We start from the raw sequence: 23,589 nt of genomic DNA, 5'->3' as shown, positions 1-23,589 counted from the left end.
TATGCAAAGCTTTGAAACCAAGTTAAATCCCAGTACAATTCCAAATGCCACTAATAAATGTACCCCAACAGAGCATAGTTACTCTATCTAGTAGCTGATTCAGTTGCGGAGTTGTTTCATGCAGCACTAGAGTTCTCTTCACCCCCTCCCATAATTACCATGCCCCTACAGCAAAAGATTGAGACACAAATCACAAAAACCCAAGTTATTATGACAAAAAATCTCCAATTTATAGCCATTATAAAGAAACAAAGTATTCACATGTTGCAGATTTATTAATTTATTTTTTTTTTCCACCAGTACAGCCATAATACATGCCCAGGAATCAAATAAGTTCAGACAATAGCTGCTGTTCCATTTGTATAGCACAAAATAGGTTCTAAATCTGCATCTTAAAACAACCCAATTATGCCTACCAAGTGTTGCTGCTAGTTATTGAAGGAAATTAGTTTTATTGCAAGTTAAAGGAAGGGAATTTCAAAACGCAACTGGTCAGAGCCCAAGATGCACTTATTTCACTACATCCAATTTTAAAAGTGGTCTTAAAGCTTTAAGAAAATACTGTACCAGTCTTCATAAATAGTTGCAGTTGTCTTTTTTTTAAAAAACTGCAACCTTAAGCTTTATTTCCCCGATACCACCCCCCCCCCCCCACCCGGCCCCCGGCAATGTTAAGGTCTCATAATAGCTAATTACATAAATACACAAAAGATGGATGAATTGAATTCAACCTCCAAGGATTGTGATAAGTGTCATTATTCATGTCAAAAAACAAACACTAGATTTTGATTGTTCAAGTGACATAATGCAAATAATTCTAAAAGGAACACTTGTTTGCAAATCCTTGTTTTCCCATTCCCCATATCCAGGTTTTAACTGTTGGTCACCACTTTAGTTTTACACTGTTACAAATTTGAGGACCCTGGGTTCTTGCAGGTGTTACTACTTACAAAGTAAATGTCTAAAATATTCATTTACCCAAGATCCAAGTCAAATTAAAGCTCTATGAGCATCAAGCATACATGGAGGATGCTGCCGTATATTACATTTCTGCATCACTTCCAAAAACAACAGATTGTGAATGATCTTAAGTAAGGAGGGGATGCAGTCCAGGCCTTTGCATGCAGCCACCTAGCTGAAAACCAGATGTTTTAAAAGATTCCACACAAGATTTTTATTTTATGGTAAGGTCACTTAATGTTATGCAGCCTCAAATGCAATTTGAAGCCTGTCAAACAATTTCTATTTCTGCTCCCAGGAATTTAGCAGATTAATACTCTGTAATGTTGAACTAGTGTTGTAACACTCCTTTTAAAATAAGTGATGGCAAACGAGGTACAGTCAAAATGGTGTCCACAGTTCTCACTGCCAAACTGAGGTAGTCGCCTTTGAGGCTCAACATTCATCTAGAAAGCAGGATTATAAACAAATGGACCACTTAATGGCTGCATTTTCATTCTTTATCCAAAAATGTCATTCCAAGACTGACACTTCATTCAAACCCTTGTATTAATTCGAGTCCAATGCAGATGACAGCAGTTATTGTGCTGCAAGCTGAAAATTCACATGATGCCTCATTTGTCCACAGAAGCCTATGCCACCTCAATTAAACATTTTTTCTTGCATTGTGTGGTGAAGACAGGTGGTTTCCATGTTGCTTAGTTACCTGGGATGGAACACAGAGCAGCAGTCTGTAAAATATGCACCAATATTTACTGCTCTTCAAGAACAGCAAATTGGTTGCCAAGTTCTAGCTGAACGGACTGACTTTTAGAACCATCCTCTCTGGCTCTGTTTTTGTATTTCACCATCTCAAAGGTCTTTTCCATTTCTTTATCTCTGGGAAAAAATAAATCAAGGTCAGCTAGATAAATGTTCAAATATAGTAAGAAAACATATCAAATAATATTAAATTATGTACCATAAATATAACCATCTTCATTTTTTGAATAGTCCCGACAGCCACATAAAAATAAATATGCTGTTTTTCAATAAGGGAGATTACCCATGACACTCCAATCTGCCTAACACCTACATAAGTTTTATAAGGAGCAGATTCTCCTCTACCCAAAAAAGGCCACATTTTATAAATGTAATCAGGCTCTGAAAGCAATAGCAGTGAGGGGAAAAAAAAATTAAATTCTAAGTATCTAGGAAACAGAACTTTGCACGTGGAGGCTGAACTACATTCAAGGAACGACAACCTTACCTACAGCAGGCAACCGAGCACCTACACTTTTGTTAAACCTCCACAAACGTGCTCCACTATAGCTTATGACAAAAAACACCATTCCTAAATAGCGAGGCTGGATAGAAGGTTTTGCAATACAACAATAATAACTGCTTCATTTAGAGAGTACAAAAATTTAAGAATGGTCTGCAATGTGGTGTGAGCACAAAGCATTTATCCAAAATGGCTGTACTTTTCCTTTAGTAATTACATTAACTTTTGTTACCCAACTGCCTAACTAAAACAGGGCATGAAAGCTCCACAAATGTCCACAGAATTAAAGATATGTCTGAGGCAAATCTCGATGAACTTCAGACAAACATCAACCCATTTTTGTTCAAATAGATAATTAGTTTCTGCACCACAGCCTTGTGCAATTGAAGGCCTCATATTGTTCATGCTACAAATTTCTTTCACAAGGCATAGGCATTAACAGTTAGGTCAAGAATGGCTAAGTGAGGATATATTTGTCATGTGCCCATCCCCAACTGCCCTTCAACAGTCTTCAACAGCAAGTCTGATGTAGGCTGTGTAGAATAGATGTTAGCTGGACAGTTCAAGGATTCTGACACAGTAACCAATATGCAATGATTATTTTCTAGCAAGGATGATGGAGATCAGCTATATCACCAGCAGATTCTCCAAGAGCCTTCTATTGGACCTCTCAAACCATCATGTGCATGGGTATATGATGTCTGAAAAGCCTTGGTAAGCTGTAGCCATCTATCGGAGACTTGTGTTTTAAGATGGATACACAATTTTCAGCTTGTTGACATCCCTTAGGGTTCAGATTAAAATGGTAAGGAGCTTTCTGGTAGACTGATGGCATCCATGCAATAGCATTGCAGGCTGCGGAAACAGTTGAAAATGCCATAATGATCTCATTGCTACACAGTTCTCACAGGACTGTGAATTCAAAATTTGAAATGAAGTTATGGCATTGCACATCTGCCCAGCTGCAGACAACTTAAACTACTGGATGCCCTCATTTTTGAATAAATAATCCTACCACTTCTGAACTGCAAATGACTGCAGCCGACAAGTTCCTTTTCAAGAATGTTACTTTGTGGTAACAGAACGAGCTGGCACTTCTGCAATCTTCTGGGGTATTCAGCATGAAGTGCAACTATGGCCATCCCTCAGAGTAGCTGCGTCAATTCCTAATGGCAAATGCAAACCTGTGGTCGGTTCTATTATTCCATGCCGATTGAAACGTTCAACAAGATTAAAATCAATGAGCAGGTAACGAACAGCTGCTCAGTATCGTCTGTTCAGTTTCACTCTCACTGCAGCCGGTGGATAGTTCAGGAGACTTGGGTCCCGTGTTGTACGGTTCAATCACCACAGCGGCTCGTGGATGCTCACTAACTTTCTGCTGTGGTTTGGTTTTTAATACTTTCAGCAATGAACAGACTTTACTATTTGCACGATTTGATCAAGGTGCTTCAGCGTGGAACTGGCTCTGTGGCTGCGACTTGCAGCCATCAATGCAGCACTGAACTGAGTGATTTGGTACCTGTGGCCATCAGTTCCTGGAGCAGCTTCACTCACCTCTGTGGCTTGTGGCTGTGGACTCACTTTTTGGAGATTCTGCAATTTGATGTTAAATGTTCTGTGTGTTATTTGCATGATTTGTTCTTATGCATTTTGAACTTTAAAGCAGAGGTAGATAGTTTTGAAAGATTGGAGGACTGAAGGCAATGGGGATCTGACAGGAATTACTGCACCAAGGGTAGATCAGTCATAGTCACACTGAGTGACAGAGCAGGCTGAGGAACTAGCTGGCTTATCCCTGTTCCTATCTTGTGTTCCTGTACCACTGCATTGATTTCATCTCTGGAACATCAGGCTACTAGGATTATCCTACAAAATCATAAAAATGAACTCAAAAACAATTAGGCAGGAATAATTCAACATAGATTACTAAAGAAAGCACACATTAAACCCCACTACCCAGTTAAAACGTGGTAACATCCTGCATACAATTTCTGCTCTGTACAAATGTTCACTCTTGCAAAATGAGCCTAAATTTGAAATACATTAGTTAGTTCCCTGATCTTACAGCATGCATGCTTAATAACTAACAAATAGGAGCAGGAGCAGGAGTAGGCCATCTAGCCCATCGAGCCTGCTCTGCCATTCAATAAAATCATGACTGATCTAACCATGGACTCATCTCCACCTACCCGCTCTCAATTCCCCTACTACGCAAAAATCTATCCAACCTTGTCTTAAATATTTACTGAGGTAGCCTCCACTGCTTCATTGGGCAGAGTGTTCCACAGATGCACCACTCTTTGGGAAAAGCAGTTCTTCCTCATCTCCATCCTAAATTTACTCCCCCAAACCTTGAAGCTATGTTCCCTAGTTCTAGTGGAAACAACTTTCCTGCCTCCATCTTATCTATCTCTTTCATAATTTTATGTTTCTGTAAGATCTCCTCTCATCTTTCTGAATTTCAGCAAGTACAGATCCAGGCCACTCAATCTCTCCTCACAGTCTAATCCCCTCATCTTTAGGATCAACCTCCTCTGCACCACCTCCAAAGCAAGTATATCCTTCCTCAAGGGACCAGAACTGCAAGCAATACTCCAGATGCAGCCTCACTATTACCCTATACAGTTGCAGCATAATCTCCCTGCTCTTAAATTCAATCTCTCTTGCAATGAAAGCCAACATTCCATTTGCCTTCTTGATGGCTTGCTGCACCTGCAAACCAACCTTTTGTGATTCACGCACAAGCACTCCCAAGTCCTTCTGCACAGCAGCATGCTGCAATCTTTTACCATTTAAATAATAATCTGATCTTTCATTTTCCCTTCCAAAATGGATGACCTCACATCTATCAACATTGTACCCCCATCTGCCAGACCCTTGCCCACTCACTTATCCTATCTATATCTCTCTGCAAACTCTCCATATCCTCTGCACAATTTGCCTTTCCACTCAATTTAGTGTCATCAGCAAACTGTGATACATACACTATAATCGGACCCCTCTTCCAAATCATCAATCTATTATCATGAACAGTTGTGGACCCAGCATCGACCCGAGGCACACTGCTCACCACTGATTGCAAAGCAGAGAAACATCCATGTATCCCAAATCTGCTTTCTATTGGTTAACCAATTCTCTACCCATGCTAATACATGCAAATATGCAGGATTATTCTCTGCCTCTTAAAGCAAAATGAACAATAACTGTGCCATGCCTTGAATACCATAGGTTAATGCAATACCAAACCTTATATAGTTATGTGGCTAAAGGACCTCCTATAAACAGTCTTTCCCAAAGGTATTCTGCTAGGAAAAATCCAAGAAATCTGTATTCTCAGACACAATCTTCAAATTTTATATCCAACTTCTTAAAACAACCAGTAAGTTTTGCAACTAAAAATTCTCTGCAATAATAACAGCAGCAATCCGCCATTTAAATATAATTATAGCTGGACTCTTGCTCCAAGTATCTGCACCTACAGAATCCTAAACTTGGGTTATTACGACCAGATTTGGTTTAGCTGCTTTAGTCCATATGACAACTCAGTCATGGTACTCTATTTGTTTATAGAGATTGTACAAATTAAAAATGAAAACTCAGATTATTGAAAAGTAAATTTAAGTGAATTCCAAAATGTGAAGTGATTAGTAGACAAAACAAATTGGATTTTCTGTACAAAATACAGATCTTCATTTTCAATTCTTCCTTCAAATACCCAATAGAGCACGCTGGGCAGAAGCCCTCTGAGAATTAATCTAGAGTCAATTTAAGCTCATAGAACTTTTAACAGCAACAATAGATAGTTTTATATTTCAGGCATTGATTTTAATCTAAATATGAGAAATTCTGCAGATGCAAAGCAAAATGCTGGAGGAACTCAGCCAGTCAGGCAGCATCTATGGAAATGAATAAGACTTATTTTGGGCCGAGACCAGTCTTCAGGACTGGAAGGAAGAGGGAAGACACCAGAATAAAAAGGGAGGGGAAGAAGGTTAACAAGTAGGTGAAGCTAGGTGTGTAGGAAAGGCAAAGGGCTGGAGATAAGAGATGAGAGTGATAGGAGAGAGAAGGGGACCCAGGGAGAGGTGACAGGCAGGTGAGAAGGGGTAAGAGGCCAGAATAAGAAATACAAAAGGAGAGGGAAAGGGAATTTTTTTTTAAACCAAAGAGAGAAATCGATATTCATGCCACATTCAGACGGAATACAAGGTGTCGCTCCTTACCCTGAGGGTGGCCTCATTGTGGCACAAGGGGCCAACATGTCCAACACATAGACCAACATGTCAGAACAGAAATCAGAATGAAAATGGCCACTAGGAAGTTCCACTTCTGGCGAATGGAGAGGAAGTGCTCTATGAAGTGGTCCCCCAATTTACAATGGACCTCAGCAATGTATAGGAAGCTGCACTGGACACAATAGAGATTCACTGGTGAACTGTTGCCTCACCTGGAAGGACTGTCTAGTGGGTGGGTGGGGGAAGACATAGAAAACCTACAGGACAATACAGGTCCTTCAGCCCACAATGCTGCGCTGAACATGTACTTACTTTAGAAATTACCTAGGGTTACCCATAGCCCTCTGTTTTTCTAAGCTCCGTACCCAACCAGGAGCCTCTTAAAAGACTATTGAATCCATGTTTGGTAATCTGAACTACCAATACCTGTATTCACTTCTTTGGAGATTGGACATTAACAGTAACTAGGGAATTAACTATTTTATATATTTATTATGTACAATACATACAGTCTATTCCATCGACCTCTCTATCCATGAGTCGAGTAAGATTTGGGAACATTCATTGCTGCCCTGACTGATGACAAATCACAATTGAATGTTCCTTAATTCATACTACAGTAAGCGTATGTACTCATTGGCCCACTTTTAATCCTTGCTCATTTTTAAACAAAGTGACTGGCCAGAATCTTTCTTCAAGTAAAGGCTACATAGATATTTTATGTTTCTGTATTGTTGAAAATAAGCCAAGAAACAGGATAATGCTATATTCACGAGTACACTGCAGTACAACCAGCAAGATTTTAAGTACAGTGTCTTTGGGCAAATGGTAAGACTATATCAAAAAACTTCAAAAGTTAAAAAAAATTTAAACAAATCTTGAAACGTCACTGAAAAATGCTTTCATCACAAGTAGAAAAATGCTTTAAACACATTGTGGTGATCAAAGAAATAGGTAATCACTGACAGCAAGTAAACACATCAAAGCTTACTTTCTGGTTTCTACATGCTTTGCTGACGCCTGTAGGGATGGAAACTGTACATCATTGAAGATCTCGGGTGGTCCTTGTGATTGCGTTCTTCTCACGCTACCCGATCTGGCTCCAGGAGGTCGATACACACCAGTTGGTTTTGCTTCTGGGACTTCTTCAACTAGAATCATAATAAAATTAAACAAAATGTCAACTTTATAAAGCAGTTCAAAACTTTACACGTTAAGAGAGTAACAATAAATCAATATGGTTAGATCCTAGGTCAACTACACAAATCTATAGCCTGTTCTGGAAGAAACAAGAATTAGGATTAAGAACAACTTCAGCTGACTTTTAAAGCACCAAAAAGCCTTGCAGAATTATTATTCCTACCCTTTTGCTCAGGAAATGATTAACAAAACAGAAATAAACAAGGGAAAACAATATATAGAAAAAGTTCTCCAAAACAAAATACCCAATGCCTCACAAGCTGCATGCTTCTTCTTGCAAACACAAATGCAAACCCTCCGTTAATAGATTGAACCTTCAAATGCAGCTCCAAACTTAGATGCAAGAATTAATAGAGGTAGGTGTTTCTTAACAGCTACATAAAAAGCTATACCACCCAAGAGCTTGAGAATGGGGATGATTTACAAATCCAATTACTCTTGAACATCAGTGGGAAGTCAGCCTTCAACACTATTGTCCCACAGACCTTAGTCTAAATATACCTCTGCAACTGTGTGTTGAATTTCCTAACCAACAGACCTCAGATTGTCAGGATGCACAACTGCTCTTTCCTGCCAACATCTTCCTGGGCACGCCCAGGGCTGTGTGCTGAAGCCAACGCTGTACACTCTGTTCACACATGACTGTATGGTCAAACATCCGAGCAATCATATCATCAAGTTTGCTGATGACAGGATAGTCATGGGTTTCTTTAACCAAGAGTGATTAAACTGCCTACAGAGGGGAGGTGAAAGAACTCAAGGCCTGGTGCCAAGCAAATAACCTCAAAAAGACAATGTCAACAAGGAAAAAATGATGATCACCTTCAGGAAAATGTGCACCACTCACAACCCCCTTTACATTGGCGGCATTGCTGTAGGAAATGTAAAGCAGTGCACAACCTCCCTTAGTCCCAAAATATATCCTAGTCAAGAAAGCCTCTACATTCTGAGGAGGCTGAAGAGACTTTGCATATCGGTACTCATGTCATTCTACAGATGTGCAGTAGGGAGCATCTAAAGAAGCTGTATCACTGCTCAACATGGGAACTGCAACGCAGCAGACAGGAAAGTTCCTCAAACTGTCCAATGCATTACTGGCAACAGCCTACCTGCCATGAAGGAGATATATACAGAAAGGTGCCGGATAACTTGAAGGATCCCACACATCCTGTTCATGGACCATCAGGGAGGAGGCTATGTAGCATCCACGCCAGGACAAGATACAAAAACAGTTAACTTTCCCCACGCAGCAAGACTGATCAACTCCTCCACCCACCAACTCCACCACTGCATTATTTCCCACCAGTAACCTTATGTACAGCCTAGCATTACTTTATGGACAAAAAAATGCATACAAGCTATCTTACATATTTATCTTTGTGTATTTTTTTTTAATTATTGTGTTCTTTGTGTTTATTTTTGCTGAAACAGATTCAGAGTAATAATTATTTTGTTCTCCTTGCACTTCTGTACAGGAAATAATATTACATAATCTCACATCTTGAACAGAATTATTACAGCAATACAACTCAGATTTAAAAAACACTTAAATCTTGTTTAGATTTCAGGTTAAGACAACCGTGCGTCAAAGGTTCCATTCAAACCACAAAAGTTTTCAATTAAAGGTCAAGTTATTGAGATATGCAGTTCCACAAGACAAATAGTGGTATAATTAAGAATAGAGATTTATTTAAACACAGTCCTTCTTTGACAACTATTTCATGGTGCACCTGGTGCATGTAAAAGTTCTACATAAAATTACACTTAAATAGATTTATAATTTACATTTGTTTGTTGTCAATAATGTCACAGTACATTGCCTGATGGTTCTAAATTTTTGACAAGTTAGCAATGTGGGAATTTAGGAGTAAAAGTCCTTCAATCTGATTTCTCACTGTCTATGCTTACCCACAGTGACAGGTGTCTGCACTGGCGTTATCTTGTTCCAAGGTCCAATGGTCCTGTCTCCTTCTCTATACAAGATATTCTCTCCATTCTCATCTTGATCTTCTTTCTTCTCATTATCTTCTTCCTCTCTTTCATCACTACGGTTAGTAAAGGCTAGCATTAAACTAAAAATCAGAAGTCCAAATAGCTTAAAATTATATATAGACATATAATACATTATAATTATCCTTCAATTAATATGTCAGACTCATAAATGAGGCAAAAATCAGGATGCTTGATTTTAGAATGGGAACTTTGGAGCTATGATGAATAGACTGTTACCTTTCCATCTTTGAACACATTCCACATTGCTCCAGATGTACACAAACATAGGTCAGAAGCAACCCAATTTCATTTATAGTACATGACCAATTGCAACACCTTTCAGTTACAGGATAGCTGCAAAGGCAGCTCACTATCTGAATGAGTAGGAATTTCCTCAACAGCTCAAAGACAGAACACATCTTACAATTCTGTGAACTTCCAATAACAAAAGGAAGAGAGAAAGGTTACTTGAGACCTGAAACATCATTGTGATTATCAAAAACTGAATGCTTTACTTTTCATAGAAAATGTTAAGACATCCAGCCCTTGAAACTCTGAAAGTGACACAGAATACAAGAACTCGAACATGTTACAGCTTTATAAAGCTTTGCTTACATTACATGGCAGTAGAGCATGCTGTGCTAACTGCCAAACTACAGGAAGGATGTATTGCAGCAGAGGAGGCAGAGGAGATTTACCAGGATGTTGCCTGGATTGGAGCATTAAGATTACAGAGAGAATAAATAGGCTATTTTGTTTTATCTGGAGTAGAGGAGGCTGAGGAGTGACCTGACAGGAGCAGAGAATTAGGAGGATTACAGAAGGGGTAAGTATTAAGAATCTTTCGCCCACAGTCAATGAATCATAGTGAATCTGAGTGTACATTTTTCAAGAGGGTTGCTGGAGTTTGCAATGTACTGCCTGAAGAGTTGCTGTAGGTAGAGACTTTCATAACATTTGATCATAGGGTGCTACAGCATAGAAAAAGGATCTTCAGCCCATCTAGCCAATGCCAAACTTATTTTGCTAGTCCCATCAACCTGCACCTGGACAACAGCCCTCCATTGCCCGCCCATTCATGTTCTTATCCAAACTTCTCTAAAACATTCCAATCAAACCTGCATCCACACTTTCGTTGGCTACTTGCTCCACGTTTACACTGCCTTCTAAGTGAAGTTCCCCTGAAATATTTTGCCTTTCACCCTTGCCTCTAGCCCTCGTCTCACCCAATCTCAGTGGAGAAAACCCACTTGAATTTACCCTATCTATACCCTTCCTAAATTAGTCAAATCTCCCCTCATTCTCCTACACTCCAGGGAATAAAGTCCTAACCTACTCAATCTTTCATTATAACTCAGGTCCTCAAGTCATGCTTGTAAATTTTCTCTTTCAATCTGATTAATATCTTTTCTGTAGATAGGTAACCAGAACTACACCAATACTCCAAATTTGGCCTCACCAATGTGTTATACCACTTCAACACAACACCCCAACTCCCTTAATCAATACTCTGATTTATGAAAGCCAATATGCTGAAAGCTCTTTTATGGCCTTATCTACCTGTAATGCTATTTTCAAGCAATTATGAATCTGCATTCCCAGAGCTCTGCCATTCACTGTGCAAGTCCTACCCTGGTTTGTCCCCCCAAAGTGCAATAATTCATATTTGCCTGCATTCAATACCAACTGCCATTTTTCAGCCCATTTGTCCAGATTGTCCAGATCTCACTGCAAGCTTTGACAGCCTTCCTCATCCACTATATGTCCAACCTTGGTGTCATATGCAAATTTGCTGATCAAGTTTACCACATTTTCATCCCAATCACTAATATAGGTGACAAACAATGGGCTCAGTACCAGTCACTACAGCACACCATTAGTCATAAAAACATCTAATACCTATAGTAACACACACAATGTGCATGAAGAACTCAGGTCAGAAGACATCTATTGAAATGAACAACCATTGTTTTTAGGCCAAGACCCTTCATCAGGAGTGGAAAAGAAGGGGGAATAGAATGTAGGGGGAGAAGGAGTACAACCTGGAGTGAAGTCAGGTGAGGGGAAGATAGGTGGATGTTAAAGGGGAGGATGAAGTAAGAAGCTGGGAGATGACAAGTGGAAAAGGTAGAGGGCTAAGAAGGAATATCTGATAGAGAGGAATGAACCCTGGGAGAAAGGGAAGGTGGGGGGAGGTGATAGACAGGTGGAGAAAAGAGCTAAGATGGGAGTAAGACTGGAGAATGTAAAGGGGGAAGAGGGGAGAAATTATAGGAAGTTAGAGAAAGAGCATTTTATATGCTTACACTGGATTTCCATCATCTGCAGAATCTCATGTTTAGACAACTAGTTAGATAATATAACCATATAACAATTACAGCATGGAAACAGGCCACCTTAGCCCTCCTAGTTCACGCCGAATGCTTCCCTCACCTAGTCCCACCGACCTGCACTCAGCCCATAACCCTCCATTCCTTTCCTGTCCATTTACCTGTCCAATTTTTTTTTAAATGACAAAATCAAACCTGCCTCTAACCACTTCTACCCGGAAGCTCGTTCCACACAGCTACCACTCTCTGAGTAAAGAAGTCCCCCCTCGTGTTACCCCTAAACTTTTGCCCCTTAACTCTCAAATCATGTCCTCTTGTTTGGATCTCCCTTACTCTCAATGGAAAAAGCCTATCCACATCAACTCTATCTATCCCCTCATAATTTTAAATACCTCTATCAAGTCTCCCCCTCAACCTTCTATGCTCCAAAGAATAAAGACCTAACTTGTTCAACCTTTCTCTGTAACTTAGGTGCTGAAACTCAGGTTACATTCTAGTAAATCTCCTCTGTACTCTCCCTATTTTGTTGACATCTTTCCTATAATTTGGTGACCAGAACTGTACACAATACTCCAAATTTGGCCTCAACAATGTCTTGTACAATTTTAACATTAAATCCCAACTCCTATACTCAATGCTCTGATTTATAAAGGTCAGCATACCAAAACCTTTCTTCACCACCCTATCCACATGAGATTCCATCTTCAGGGAACTATGCACCATTATTCCTAGATCACTCTGTTCTACTGTATTCCTCAATGCCCTACCATTTACTATGTATGTCCTATTTTGATTAGTCCTACCAAAATGTAGCACCTCACACTTATCAGCATTAAACTCCATCTGCCATCTTTCAGCCCACCCTTCTAACTGGCCTAAATCTCTCTGCAAGCTTAATGAAGGCATAGGAACTATGGACCTTATGTGGATAAATGGGAATATATTTTTTGTGTGACTACATGTTTACTGCTATCTTAAATGTGTTGTATGTACCTTGTGCTGAGTATGACTGTTGGTACCTTGGCCCCAGAGAAACACTGTTTCATTTGGCTGTTCATGAGTATTTATGTACGGTTGAATCATATTTCAACAAACAATTACAATGGCAAACATGTATGTGGTGGACCAATGGGATTGTTTCTGTTCCACATGACAATTATCACAAATCTGATGCAAAGAAAGAAATTCAACTCCTTATTGATTTCACTACCTTCACTATTTTTTAAAAATATATTATCATTATTTACTATAAATTATTTTATTATTATAAAATACTACTTACTATTTTTTAAAACATATCCTTCACTACAGTTACTACCAAAACAAGAGTCCAGATGGATTCTAACCAAAGTTAGGATATTATCAGCTTGAGGCAGCATAGCATAGGCAGTAAGTGACTAAACCAGTGGAGCTCTGAAGTTCAAATCCATCAAGACAGCTGAAGAATTTAAACTCATGCAATTAAAATAATCCTGAAACTGAAAACCAACCTTAATAATAGTAAGTATGAAACTACCACTTTGTTACAGAACCCTTGAAGCACTAATACCTTTCAGGAAAGGAAACATGCTACTTTTACCCAATAAGACTCCAGAAACACATCCAGTTGAGTCTCAAATACCTCAGTTTCAACAGTAACTGAGAACAATACACCCAGGCAGTGCCAGGGACATCCACCTTCTCTTAGTAAATGTATAAATAAAATCAATCAATGAGAATTCTGCTTTTTTTTTATTAAACGGGCTAAATTTACTAATACTACAAAGATTGATGATAACAGGTACAAGGAGGATGCATTATATCTGCAAAGAGAAATAACTGAAGATTATTGAATTGATGGGCAACTCAGAGCTGGCAAAACAATTGAGCATTAAGAGTAGGTGCTTGGATTCTCCTAGAGTGGTCATTGCTTAGTATTCACAAATGTAATCACCAAGCAAACAAAACAAATCCCACTATATGACTACATCTTGTAGTGTGATTTTAAGCTTAGTGAAAAAGAAATCTCCGTAACTGAAAGGCTGTTACTCACCTGATTTGTAAGGCATGAATCCTTAAACCACTGTAATCAACTTCCTTTTGTTCAAACTCCTTCCATTCCTCATCCTCCTGTAAGAGATCTAAATATTAATTTGTACACTTAAATACATTGATTATTTTAAAAATAAACAAAAGTCTGTAAAACAGAGGTTTGGTATAATGTAAAAAAAAACAGAACCAAATATTAAAAATTAAGAAATGTAGAGTCGGTACTCTGCGGTGAACTGAAGCACCCAAGGAAAACAAAACTCTGGTGTAAAAACAGACTATTGAGCATTCCACAGATCATTCTTCTATAATACAATAATCCAGCTACAAATAGTTGGCTAACTGCATTCACAGTATTGCAATGGTCACGTCCCTACACCTAGATTACCTACCCCAAATGCTGATTCAAGCCATCCAAGAATCTGCAAGATCACTCACTAATCTTTTAGACATAGTTGTGCCGAATTCAGACTTAGGGAAAATCTTCAGATGATGCCTAACAGATGTGCGGCAGTAAACAAGGGTCATAGTAAATTTCAGAAGGACAGCTTAACTTCAAGATAAATTAAAGATAACTAATGTAGAGCAGTGTGAATAATGCATTTTGATATTTAAAAAAAAACAAGAGCAGCAACAAATGATAAGTGGTACGTTTAAGTAGTTCCGGTAAAGAGCTAGACGATTATCAAAAGGTTTATCAAAATGTGAAAGTTTAGCACTTTTTAAAAATTTCACTAGAGTCCAGCTACATATGCATCAATTCCACACATTGCAGTTACCGGTTGACCTTATATAATCCAGCACCACTGGGACCTGAGGAGTGCCAGATTAGTGAAAATACCGAATTACAGAAGGATCACATTAAGCAATAGCTAACTGCCTCATCATACTTTAAAATATAGTGGCGACCCACTTTCTGCGCAGGCGAACCGGCACACAAATAGCCAGCGCACAGAGAGACTTTGGTAATGCACCTCTGACATCATTTCCATCCGGAGAGGGCAAGCGCTAGGGATTAAATGCCAGCACTGCGAAGTTTGAATAAACTAGTCTCAAAACGACTTACCAACTGACTGCATGTCGTCTCTAGCTCTAGCTCATAGTATATCGCTACATTAGTGACCCCGACTGTCCAAACAGGATTTAGACCAAAGATGACCGACTCTTCATCTGTTCACGCAGTTTCGCTAAAACTGCCGACTTTCTGGACGCTGCGACCACGCGTGTAGTTTAGCCAAGCAGAAGCCCAGTTCGAGATTCGGCAGATATCCTCTGATTCCACGTGTTACTACCACGTGGTGAGCGCCCTTGACCAGGAGACAGCCGCCCAGTTTGCGGATTTCATACAGTCGCCCCCGGAAGAAGGCAAATATGAAGCATTCACAGCGCTGCTCATTGGGACACTTGGCCTCTCGCGGCGTGAGCAGGGTGCCCGCCTGCTTCACCTGGACGGTTTGGGAGGCAGACTGTCATCAGCATTGATGAACGAGATGCTGGCCCTGGCTGACGGACACAAGCCCTGCCTCATGTTTGAGCAGGCATTCCTAGAGCAGCTGCCCGAGGACATACATCTGCTGCTGGCCGATGCAGATTTCAGCAACCCCTGGAAGGTGGCGGCCCGGGCAGATGTGCTGTGGAAAGCCAAGAGGGAGAGCGTGGCATCCGTCAGTCAGATTACCAGACCACGCGCCCAACAGCAGACCAGACCAGGCCCAGCAGGGGGGCGCACACAACACAGAGGCAGGAGTGAGGAGGACAGTGAACAGTGGTGCTTCTACCACCAGCGGTGGGGCACAAAAGCCCACCATTGTCGCCCGCCTTGCAAGAGCCAGGGCCAGCAGCCGCTAATAATTATGGCGGCTGTCCACCAGGACAGCCTCTTGTACGTCTGGGATAAACAGTCGGGACGCCGCTTCTTGGTCAACACCGGAGCGGAAATCAGCGTCTTGCCCCCGACGGGGCATGACACCCACAATAGGAAGCCCGGACCCAAGCTGAGGGCCGCAAACGGCAGCATGATATGGACCTAAGGCACCCGCACAGTGCAGTTGCAGTTTGGCGCCAGCCGGTTCACATGGGACTTCACACTGGCTGCGGTGGCCCAACCACTCCTGGGGGGCGGACTTCTTGCGAGCTCACAGCCTGCTGGTCGATTTGCAAGGGAAAAGACTGGTACATGCCGAGACTTTCCAGACGTTCTCCCTGGGTGAAGCCAAGTTGCCGGCCCCACACCTGGACTCCATCACGCTGTCCGACAACGAATTCACCAGAATCCTATTGGACTTTCCATCGATTCTGGCACTGTAGTTCACGGCAGCCATGCCCAGACACGGGGTTCAGCACCACATCCCGACCAAGGGACCACCCCTCCACGCCCGCGCACGAAGACTCCCCCCGGAAAAGCTCCGCCTGGCAAAGGAGGAGTTCAAAAAGATGGAGGAATTGGGGATCGTATGGAGGTCCGACAGCCCATGGGCCTCCCCCTGCACATGGTACCCAAAGCAGCTGGGGGTTGGAGACCATGCGGCAACTACCGCAGACTGAATAAGGCTTCAACTCCAGACCACTACCCTGTGCCGCACATACAGGACTTTGCAGCAAACCTGCATGGGGCAAGAATATTTTCCAAAGTAGACCTCGTCCGGGGATACCATTAAATCCCGGTGCATCCTGAAGACATCCTCAAAACAGCATTCATCACCCCGTTCGGCCTGAAGAATGCCGCACAGACGTTCCAGAGGCTAATAGATGTGGTGGGATGCAACCTGGACTTTGCGTTCATCTACTTGGACAACATCCTTATAGCCAGCAGTAGTCGCCAGGAGCATCTGTCCCACCTCCGCCAGCTCTACTCCCGCCTGAGTGATTTTGGCCTCATGATCAACCTGGCCAAATGCCAGTTCAGTCTCGATACCATTGACTTCCTGGGCCACAGGGTTACCAAAGACGGGGCAACACCTCTGCCCGCCAAGGCGATCCGCCACTTTGCCCGGCCCAACACGGTCAAAGGTCTGCCAGGAGTTCATTGGTATGGTGAACTTCTACCACCGTTTCCTCCCCTCAGCAGCCTGTATCATGCGCTCTTTGTACACCCTGATGTCCGGTAAAGGCAAGGACATTACTTGGGATGAGGAGGCTGCAGCCGCTTTCATTAAAGCCAAGGAAGCCTTGGCAGATGCCACGATGCTGGTGCACCCCAGAACGGACATTCCGACTGCCCTCACGGTGGACGCATCCAACACAGCAGTCGGTAGGGCGCTGGCAACCCCTGGCATTCTTCAGCAAGCACCTACTGGTGCACCTTCAATAACTCTCGGAGACATTTTCACTGTGGACCGACTCAAACCAGCCCATGTGGACTTGGCGCAGCCCGTCCAGGTTCAGGCACCGTGGTGCAGAGGCAGACCTCCCAAACAGAGGCTGATCCAGACTGTGGACATTGAGGGGTGTATCGCCGGTTCTGGGGGTGGGGGTTATGTGGCGACCCACTTTCTGCGCAGGTGAACCGGCTCACAAACAGCCAGTGCACGGGAAGAGACTTTGGTAATGCACCTCTGACGTCATTTCCGCCCGGAGAGGGCGGGCACTAGGGACTAAGTGCCAGCTCCACGAAGTTTGAATAAACTAGTCTCGAAACGACTTACCGATTGCATGTCATCTCTAGCTCTGTATGTAGTACATCACTACAATATCATGTAAATCAATACAAGTTAGATAACAATGAAACAGAAATATTAAATGATTCACAAGTGAATTTTTAATTAAGTAATATACTGTACAGGCACAGATAAAATAAAGGGTACAGGTAAATGCACAGGAATTAACTTATACAGAACAGTTGGAGCATTTCCGCTTCTAAAGAGACATTTAATATACCTTTAGGTAAAGTTACATGTCTGCACATGTGGGATTGCCAGGATCATCTTCATCTTGATAAATAAGTGAAGCATCAGGAACTGATGCTGAAACAGGCACAACAGTTTCTTCAAAAACTGTTGATGCTGGTGGCATCACATCTGGGTGAGCAGAAGCAGAAGTCAGAGAAGAGGTCTTCTATACGCCACATTTCACGCAACCACCAGGCAGCCAGGGATTCGGTGCTGGGCTCTTCCCTCTTCACACAGTTACTGAGGGAATCCTCATTAAGTTTCTTTTCCTCCGCTTAGTAATATGCTTAAATTCAGCGGGTCACCACGTCTGATCTGAGGTCGTAGGCAGAAGAGAAACCCAGGCGATGGAGGACAGTGTGCGACTGCAGGCGAGATGACAGACCAACCCAGCGCACACCAGCTCCCCCGCTGATGGCAGGTGAGATGGACAGGTGCCCGGCAGCCGCGCTTCACACAAATGATATCAATAAATACAGGAAAACAAGCAGGAATTGTCTGTCTGTGCTTACAAGAGCGCATCAACACGTGAACAGATCAAGCACAACCAAAAAAATGTGCAACAGATTGGTACGGTGGCCCAGGAAACTTTAAATTACAGTGGCGCGGAAAATTTTATATCAGTGCCGGATTATCAAAGGAACCAGATGACAGGATGTCAGATTAGTGAAGGTCTACTGTACTTGCCGAGACAAGAAGTGTAGAGAGGATTTACTAAAATAATTGATTTGAGAAGCCACCAACATGGAGAGACTGAAGAAAAAATAGATTTGTCCATTAAAGTATAGATGGCTCACAGTCAAAGTTAAAGAATGAACACAGAATTAAGCAGTGAATACAGAAAAAAATGCAAGCAGGAAACAGTATTTAAAATAATTGGCAAAACAACATTTTCAAAACTCAATGCATATCATGCACACCTATTGGAATGGAGGTTTCAAGAGTAAATGTTATCCACACTTAAACTGTCAAAAATGTACTACGCTGAAAGGAGAGAACAGAATTTGATAACTCAGTCATCTACACAAGCAGAGTGACCTACTGCATTCTTTTATTAAATGGGCTAATGCACTATTATGTAATGACTAGAATAAGAAAGGCAACCAAATCTGAGATGGAGACATGACTTCCAATGGTGTGGGTATAGAAAAGGCCTAAGTATACTAAGCCATTGGCAAATTGAGAGTGGTTAAGGATACAACAGTGGGTTTTAGGGATGAGAGCTTATGTAAATGAGATGAATAGAAAGCAAACACTTTGGCCCTTGAAGCCTGTTCTAACATCTATTAGATCATGGCTGATCAACCACTTCAATGCCATTTTCCATTCTCTCCACATACCCCATGATACCTTGCATCTTAAAATCTGTTTTTAAGTATATTGTGTCACAGCTCCTATAACACCACGCTGGTGAACTCCACTTTCTCCTTAGTCCTAAATCTCTTGCCCTGCAATCCAAGACTGACACACTAGTCAAAACACTAGATCCTTATGACCAGTTTGTCTAACCCTATCTGAAACTACACTGCCAAGTATTCACTCATTTGCTCAATCCAAGCCTTTTTGCATCGTTATAATACCACCTGGTTTAGAATCATTCGCATACTTTACCTGAGGCCCAAGGATTCCTTATCTACTTTATTAGCTATATTCCCAAACCTGCAGGTTGGTAAAACTGTTAGTAACACGGTAGGTCAGCAAGCAAATGCTAAGCTGCTTCTACTGAATGTTAATCTTAACCTTTAAGAACACAAGTATTTTCTTTAGTTCCTCAATGCTCATTTACTTCTTCCAATGAGATTCCTGACCTATGATCCAATTCAAACACCTTTTCCTCAATTCCAAACACCTAATAGATCTCTGCAAATCAAAATAAAATGTAGCTTATTCACAATTTTTTTTTAAAATGAAGTGCAGAATAAATCAAGTGCCTAAATAATTGACACCTTTCTTCAGTTGAGATTAATTTCCAGCCACAGGATAAAAGTAACTCCCCCTCAAAAATCAACACATTTTAGATATGGTGGCCTAACCAACCACCCTGAGAATACTACAGCAGTGGGCAGATCTTCAAGCTGGATCAAGATAATGACCAATTTTCCCTGCATTTTGCCCACATCTGTCCACTCCAGCCTGAGGATCCAAGTACTGAATGAACTCAGTGACAAAATCACTACAGCCCATTAAAGTAGAAAAATATGAAAGGTAGCCATCCTGAGTAAAGAAATTTCTCATCTCAGTATTAAATGGCCTACCCTCATCAAGACAATGACCACACAACTCTTCAACCAGGTGTCCTACTTGTGTCCATCTTGTGAAGAACTGCAGGTAGTCTACACATTCTCCCCATATTGCAATCCAACCAAAGCAGGAACTAATGATAGCTCCTCTCCTTATCCCACCCACCCCCATTAACTCCTTTAATTTAGCTTTTCTAATTTTCCCACTCATTACCCTATTTGAGCCATCACTACATGCCTTTCCACCTGGTTTTCTCCACCCTTGGTATTTACCCTTCCTACCCCCTCCCAGCACAATCTGCACCTGGTTCTACCCGTCACCATCTCTCGCTCGCACTACTTTACACTTGGTCACCTTCTGTACTCCGTCCTGATGTATTTCAATCCAGTACATGAATCATCCTTTCGCCTCCAGAGATACAGCTTGAACTGCTGAGCCCCATCTGACTTTAACCCTTTCAGAGAACTTAAAGACACAGATGTAATAACCTCCTCCACTCTGATTCATCACCTGAGCTAATACTCTGAAGAGCAATGACATTTAAAAAAGGCCAGTTACTTACCCCAATGATGGCATAGAGGATGTGACACAAAAGTCAGCAACTTATATGGGCATCTTACAGAAAATAGTACCTAGCACACAGATAATAAATCATCTGAGCCCCAGGAAAAGCCTACGTATTCTTCAAGAATCTAGTTTAAAATTTTCAGCTCCTCCAGTACTGTATCAGAAACAAAAATTATCATTCATACACACTTCCCAGCCAATTTTCAATCTAGTGTAAAACTCATCCATATTTGACATTGATTGAATGCAATTATATTTGACATTGAGACTCTTGGGTGAACTTTACCTGCTTGTAAAAAGTAAACTTTGTGCTTCTGCATGGTACATGGTTCTGCAAACTGCATGGCCCAAATGCATACATGAAGCATGCCAAACTGGATTTAGGATTCACCTTGTTCAGCTAGGATTCTGCTGTTTTGAAATAGAGTTGTTTACCACTTGCAGCTCATCAAATTACACTCAATCTCACAAGGGGTCACTCATACAACATTATATGCCCACCAAACCACCTTTATCCTCCCTTATGTTCAACGGTATCACTTTAAATAATGACTCCAAGATTAACATGCACATTTTAAAATAATTAAGAGAAAAGGGAAGAATGAAAGATGTACAATTGCCAAAAGGAATGGCAAAGGAAATCAATCCTATGGGCGGCAGTTGTGTAGTGTGCTTGCCGACCACTGTATCAGAGATCCGGGTTAATTACCTGCCACAGCCTGTAAAAAGTTTGCATGCTCTTCCCGTGACTGCTTGGGTTTCCTCTTACATCCAAAGATGTGCCAGTTGGTACGTTAATTGTTCATTGTAAATTGTCCCATGACTAGGCAAGGGTTAAATTGGAGATTTGCTGGGTGGCACAGCTCAAAAAGCCTATTCAACACTGAATACCAATAAATAGTAAAAACTAGAGGTCAGAATTAGAATACTGTATGTTGAGGTAGGCAATGACACCCAAGTACATATTTACCATAAATAGTGGTTGACTAGAGTAGATCAAAATATAACTATTCTGCGAGCATTCATCGATTTACAAGACACATCAGAAATGTCATGGAATACTCCCCGCTTTCTTGGATTAGTTACTACAACATTCTTAAAGCTATTCGCTTGAAAACATTTAACTAACGAAAATCTACGAAATGAAAAATGTTTTAAAAACGACTCCTTGTTGGTTGCAGCATAAACGTAGTCCAAACGTTCAACTGACAAAATGCAATACGGCAACAGAAAACCACGTTATCAGTGTTGGGTCCAAATTTACAAGTAATTAGACAAAGCGGGAAATAAACGCTCAACATGTTTTAAAATAAGAGAAAACGGGAAGAATCGACCATAAGAATGGCAAAATAAACCAATGAGGCCAAAATTGGAGAAATACAGTACTTAATCTTTTTCTTTCTTCCCCGATTGCCCACTCAAGTAAAACCTAAAATCTCCCAAAATCTTCTTTCCTCACCCTTCCCCACCAAACATGCAAAGTATAAATCGACCTTCAACCACGTAACGCCCCCTCAGGGGGGAAAAACTCTTTCTCTCTGTTCTCGCAATATCAGCAGCCCTTTCCTCCTCCACAGATAGCTGGGACAGCATTCTCGTCAACGACCCTATTCCCTCGTGTGGCCCACTCACAAGGCCCAACCTGCCCGCGTTGCTCACCCTACTCGGCTCCTGCTGCAGGTCCTGGCTCTCTCCCTTCACCATTCGCTCCTTCTCCTTCTTGGGCTTCTTGGCGACTGCAATCGGGGCGGGGATCGCTACAGGCGCCGCGTCGGCTGGCTCGGTGGGCGAGGCCGCTGTCACGGCCGGCTCCGGGGCCGAGTTAGGTTGCGCTGACAAGGCCACGGTCTCGGCCGCCACGGCAGCTTTGGACGGCGCGACTGGCCCTGCCTTCACCATTTTGGTCTTGTCTTTCTTCTTTTTCTTGTCTCTTTTGGCGAAGAAGTCATCGAGGCTCTTGTGCTCCCGCTCAGCCATGACGCCGGTTAACAGGACACAACTACTGCCGGCCCTTCCGCGCGCCCATGCCGTCTCGCCGCAGCCTAGCTTGCTGCTGCCGGAACCGGAAACACGCTCCGATTGTCAGTATCAGTGACCAACCAACCGCTTCGACCTCCTCAGACTCAACCAATCGCGGCCGGGGCCGAGAGAAGGGGGTGGGCAAGGACGTACGTTTGATAAAGTTTGTCTGCATGGAAGGATTTGGCGTGTAGCGGTGATGGATGGTGGCATGTGCGCCCGCAGCTGACTGGCACTGTGTGTCTGTCGCCGTGTGTATTAGGGAGTACTGATCAGCTGTGGGACTAACACTGCAGCAGCAGGAGGAAAAGGGATGGAGGCGGGGGAGAAGAGGGGATTGGGAATGAGGGTGGGCTTGGGTTGTGGCAAGCAAGGGCTTTGGGAGGGGTAGGTCCTATGGGAGTAGGGAAAGGGGAAAACGAGCTTTAGAGGAGGGAGGGGTAGAGAAGTATTAGGGACCTTTGCAGAGGAGGGAGGGAAGGGGTGAGAGGGGGAGCGTGGGGCAGGAGGCAACTTGGGGAGGTGTTTGGAGAGAGATGGGGTTAAGGAGTGGAGTATGAGTGGTCTTTGGGGGAGTGGATTAGTGAACAGGCTTTGGGAAGGGAGTGGACACTAGTTAGGGTTTAGGGGTGGGAGGAAAGGGACAGTAAGTAAGTTAGTCGCCTGCAAAGGTACAATGAAACACTTGTCTTGCATGCCCTCTATACAGATCAATTTATTACTACAGTGCATTGAGGTAGTATAAGATAGAACTGTAAAATTGAACAGAATGCAGAATAAAGTGTAGCATTACAAAATGCAGCAGTCAGACAGGTGCAATGACACAGAGAGTTGGATTATGAGGTCAGAAAGTGCATCTTATT

General features: G+C 42.1%; 1 protein-coding gene across 1 annotated transcript; it reads right to left on the bottom strand.

Annotated features, from left to right (window-relative positions):
* Positions 1-1,394: 1,394 nt before the first annotated feature.
* cdv3 (carnitine deficiency-associated gene expressed in ventricle 3) lies at positions 1,395-22,771 on the bottom strand. The gene is made up of 5 exons (XM_059945631.1): positions 22,367-22,771; positions 14,017-14,093; positions 9,571-9,707; positions 7,454-7,613; positions 1,395-1,839 (listed from the first exon to the last, which is right to left on the bottom strand). The coding sequence occupies exons 1-5, from the start codon at positions 22,682-22,684 to the stop codon at positions 1,713-1,715; spliced, it is 819 nt and encodes a 272-aa protein (XP_059801614.1). The 5' UTR covers positions 22,685-22,771; the 3' UTR covers positions 1,395-1,712.
* Positions 22,772-23,589: the final 818 nt, after the last annotated feature.

Source organism: Hypanus sabinus, chromosome 20 (assembly GCF_030144855.1).
Source record: "Hypanus sabinus isolate sHypSab1 chromosome 20, sHypSab1.hap1, whole genome shotgun sequence".
Lineage (NCBI taxonomy): Eukaryota > Metazoa > Chordata > Chondrichthyes > Myliobatiformes > Dasyatidae > Hypanus > Hypanus sabinus.
This window is presented reverse-complemented; position numbering and strand designations above follow the sequence as displayed.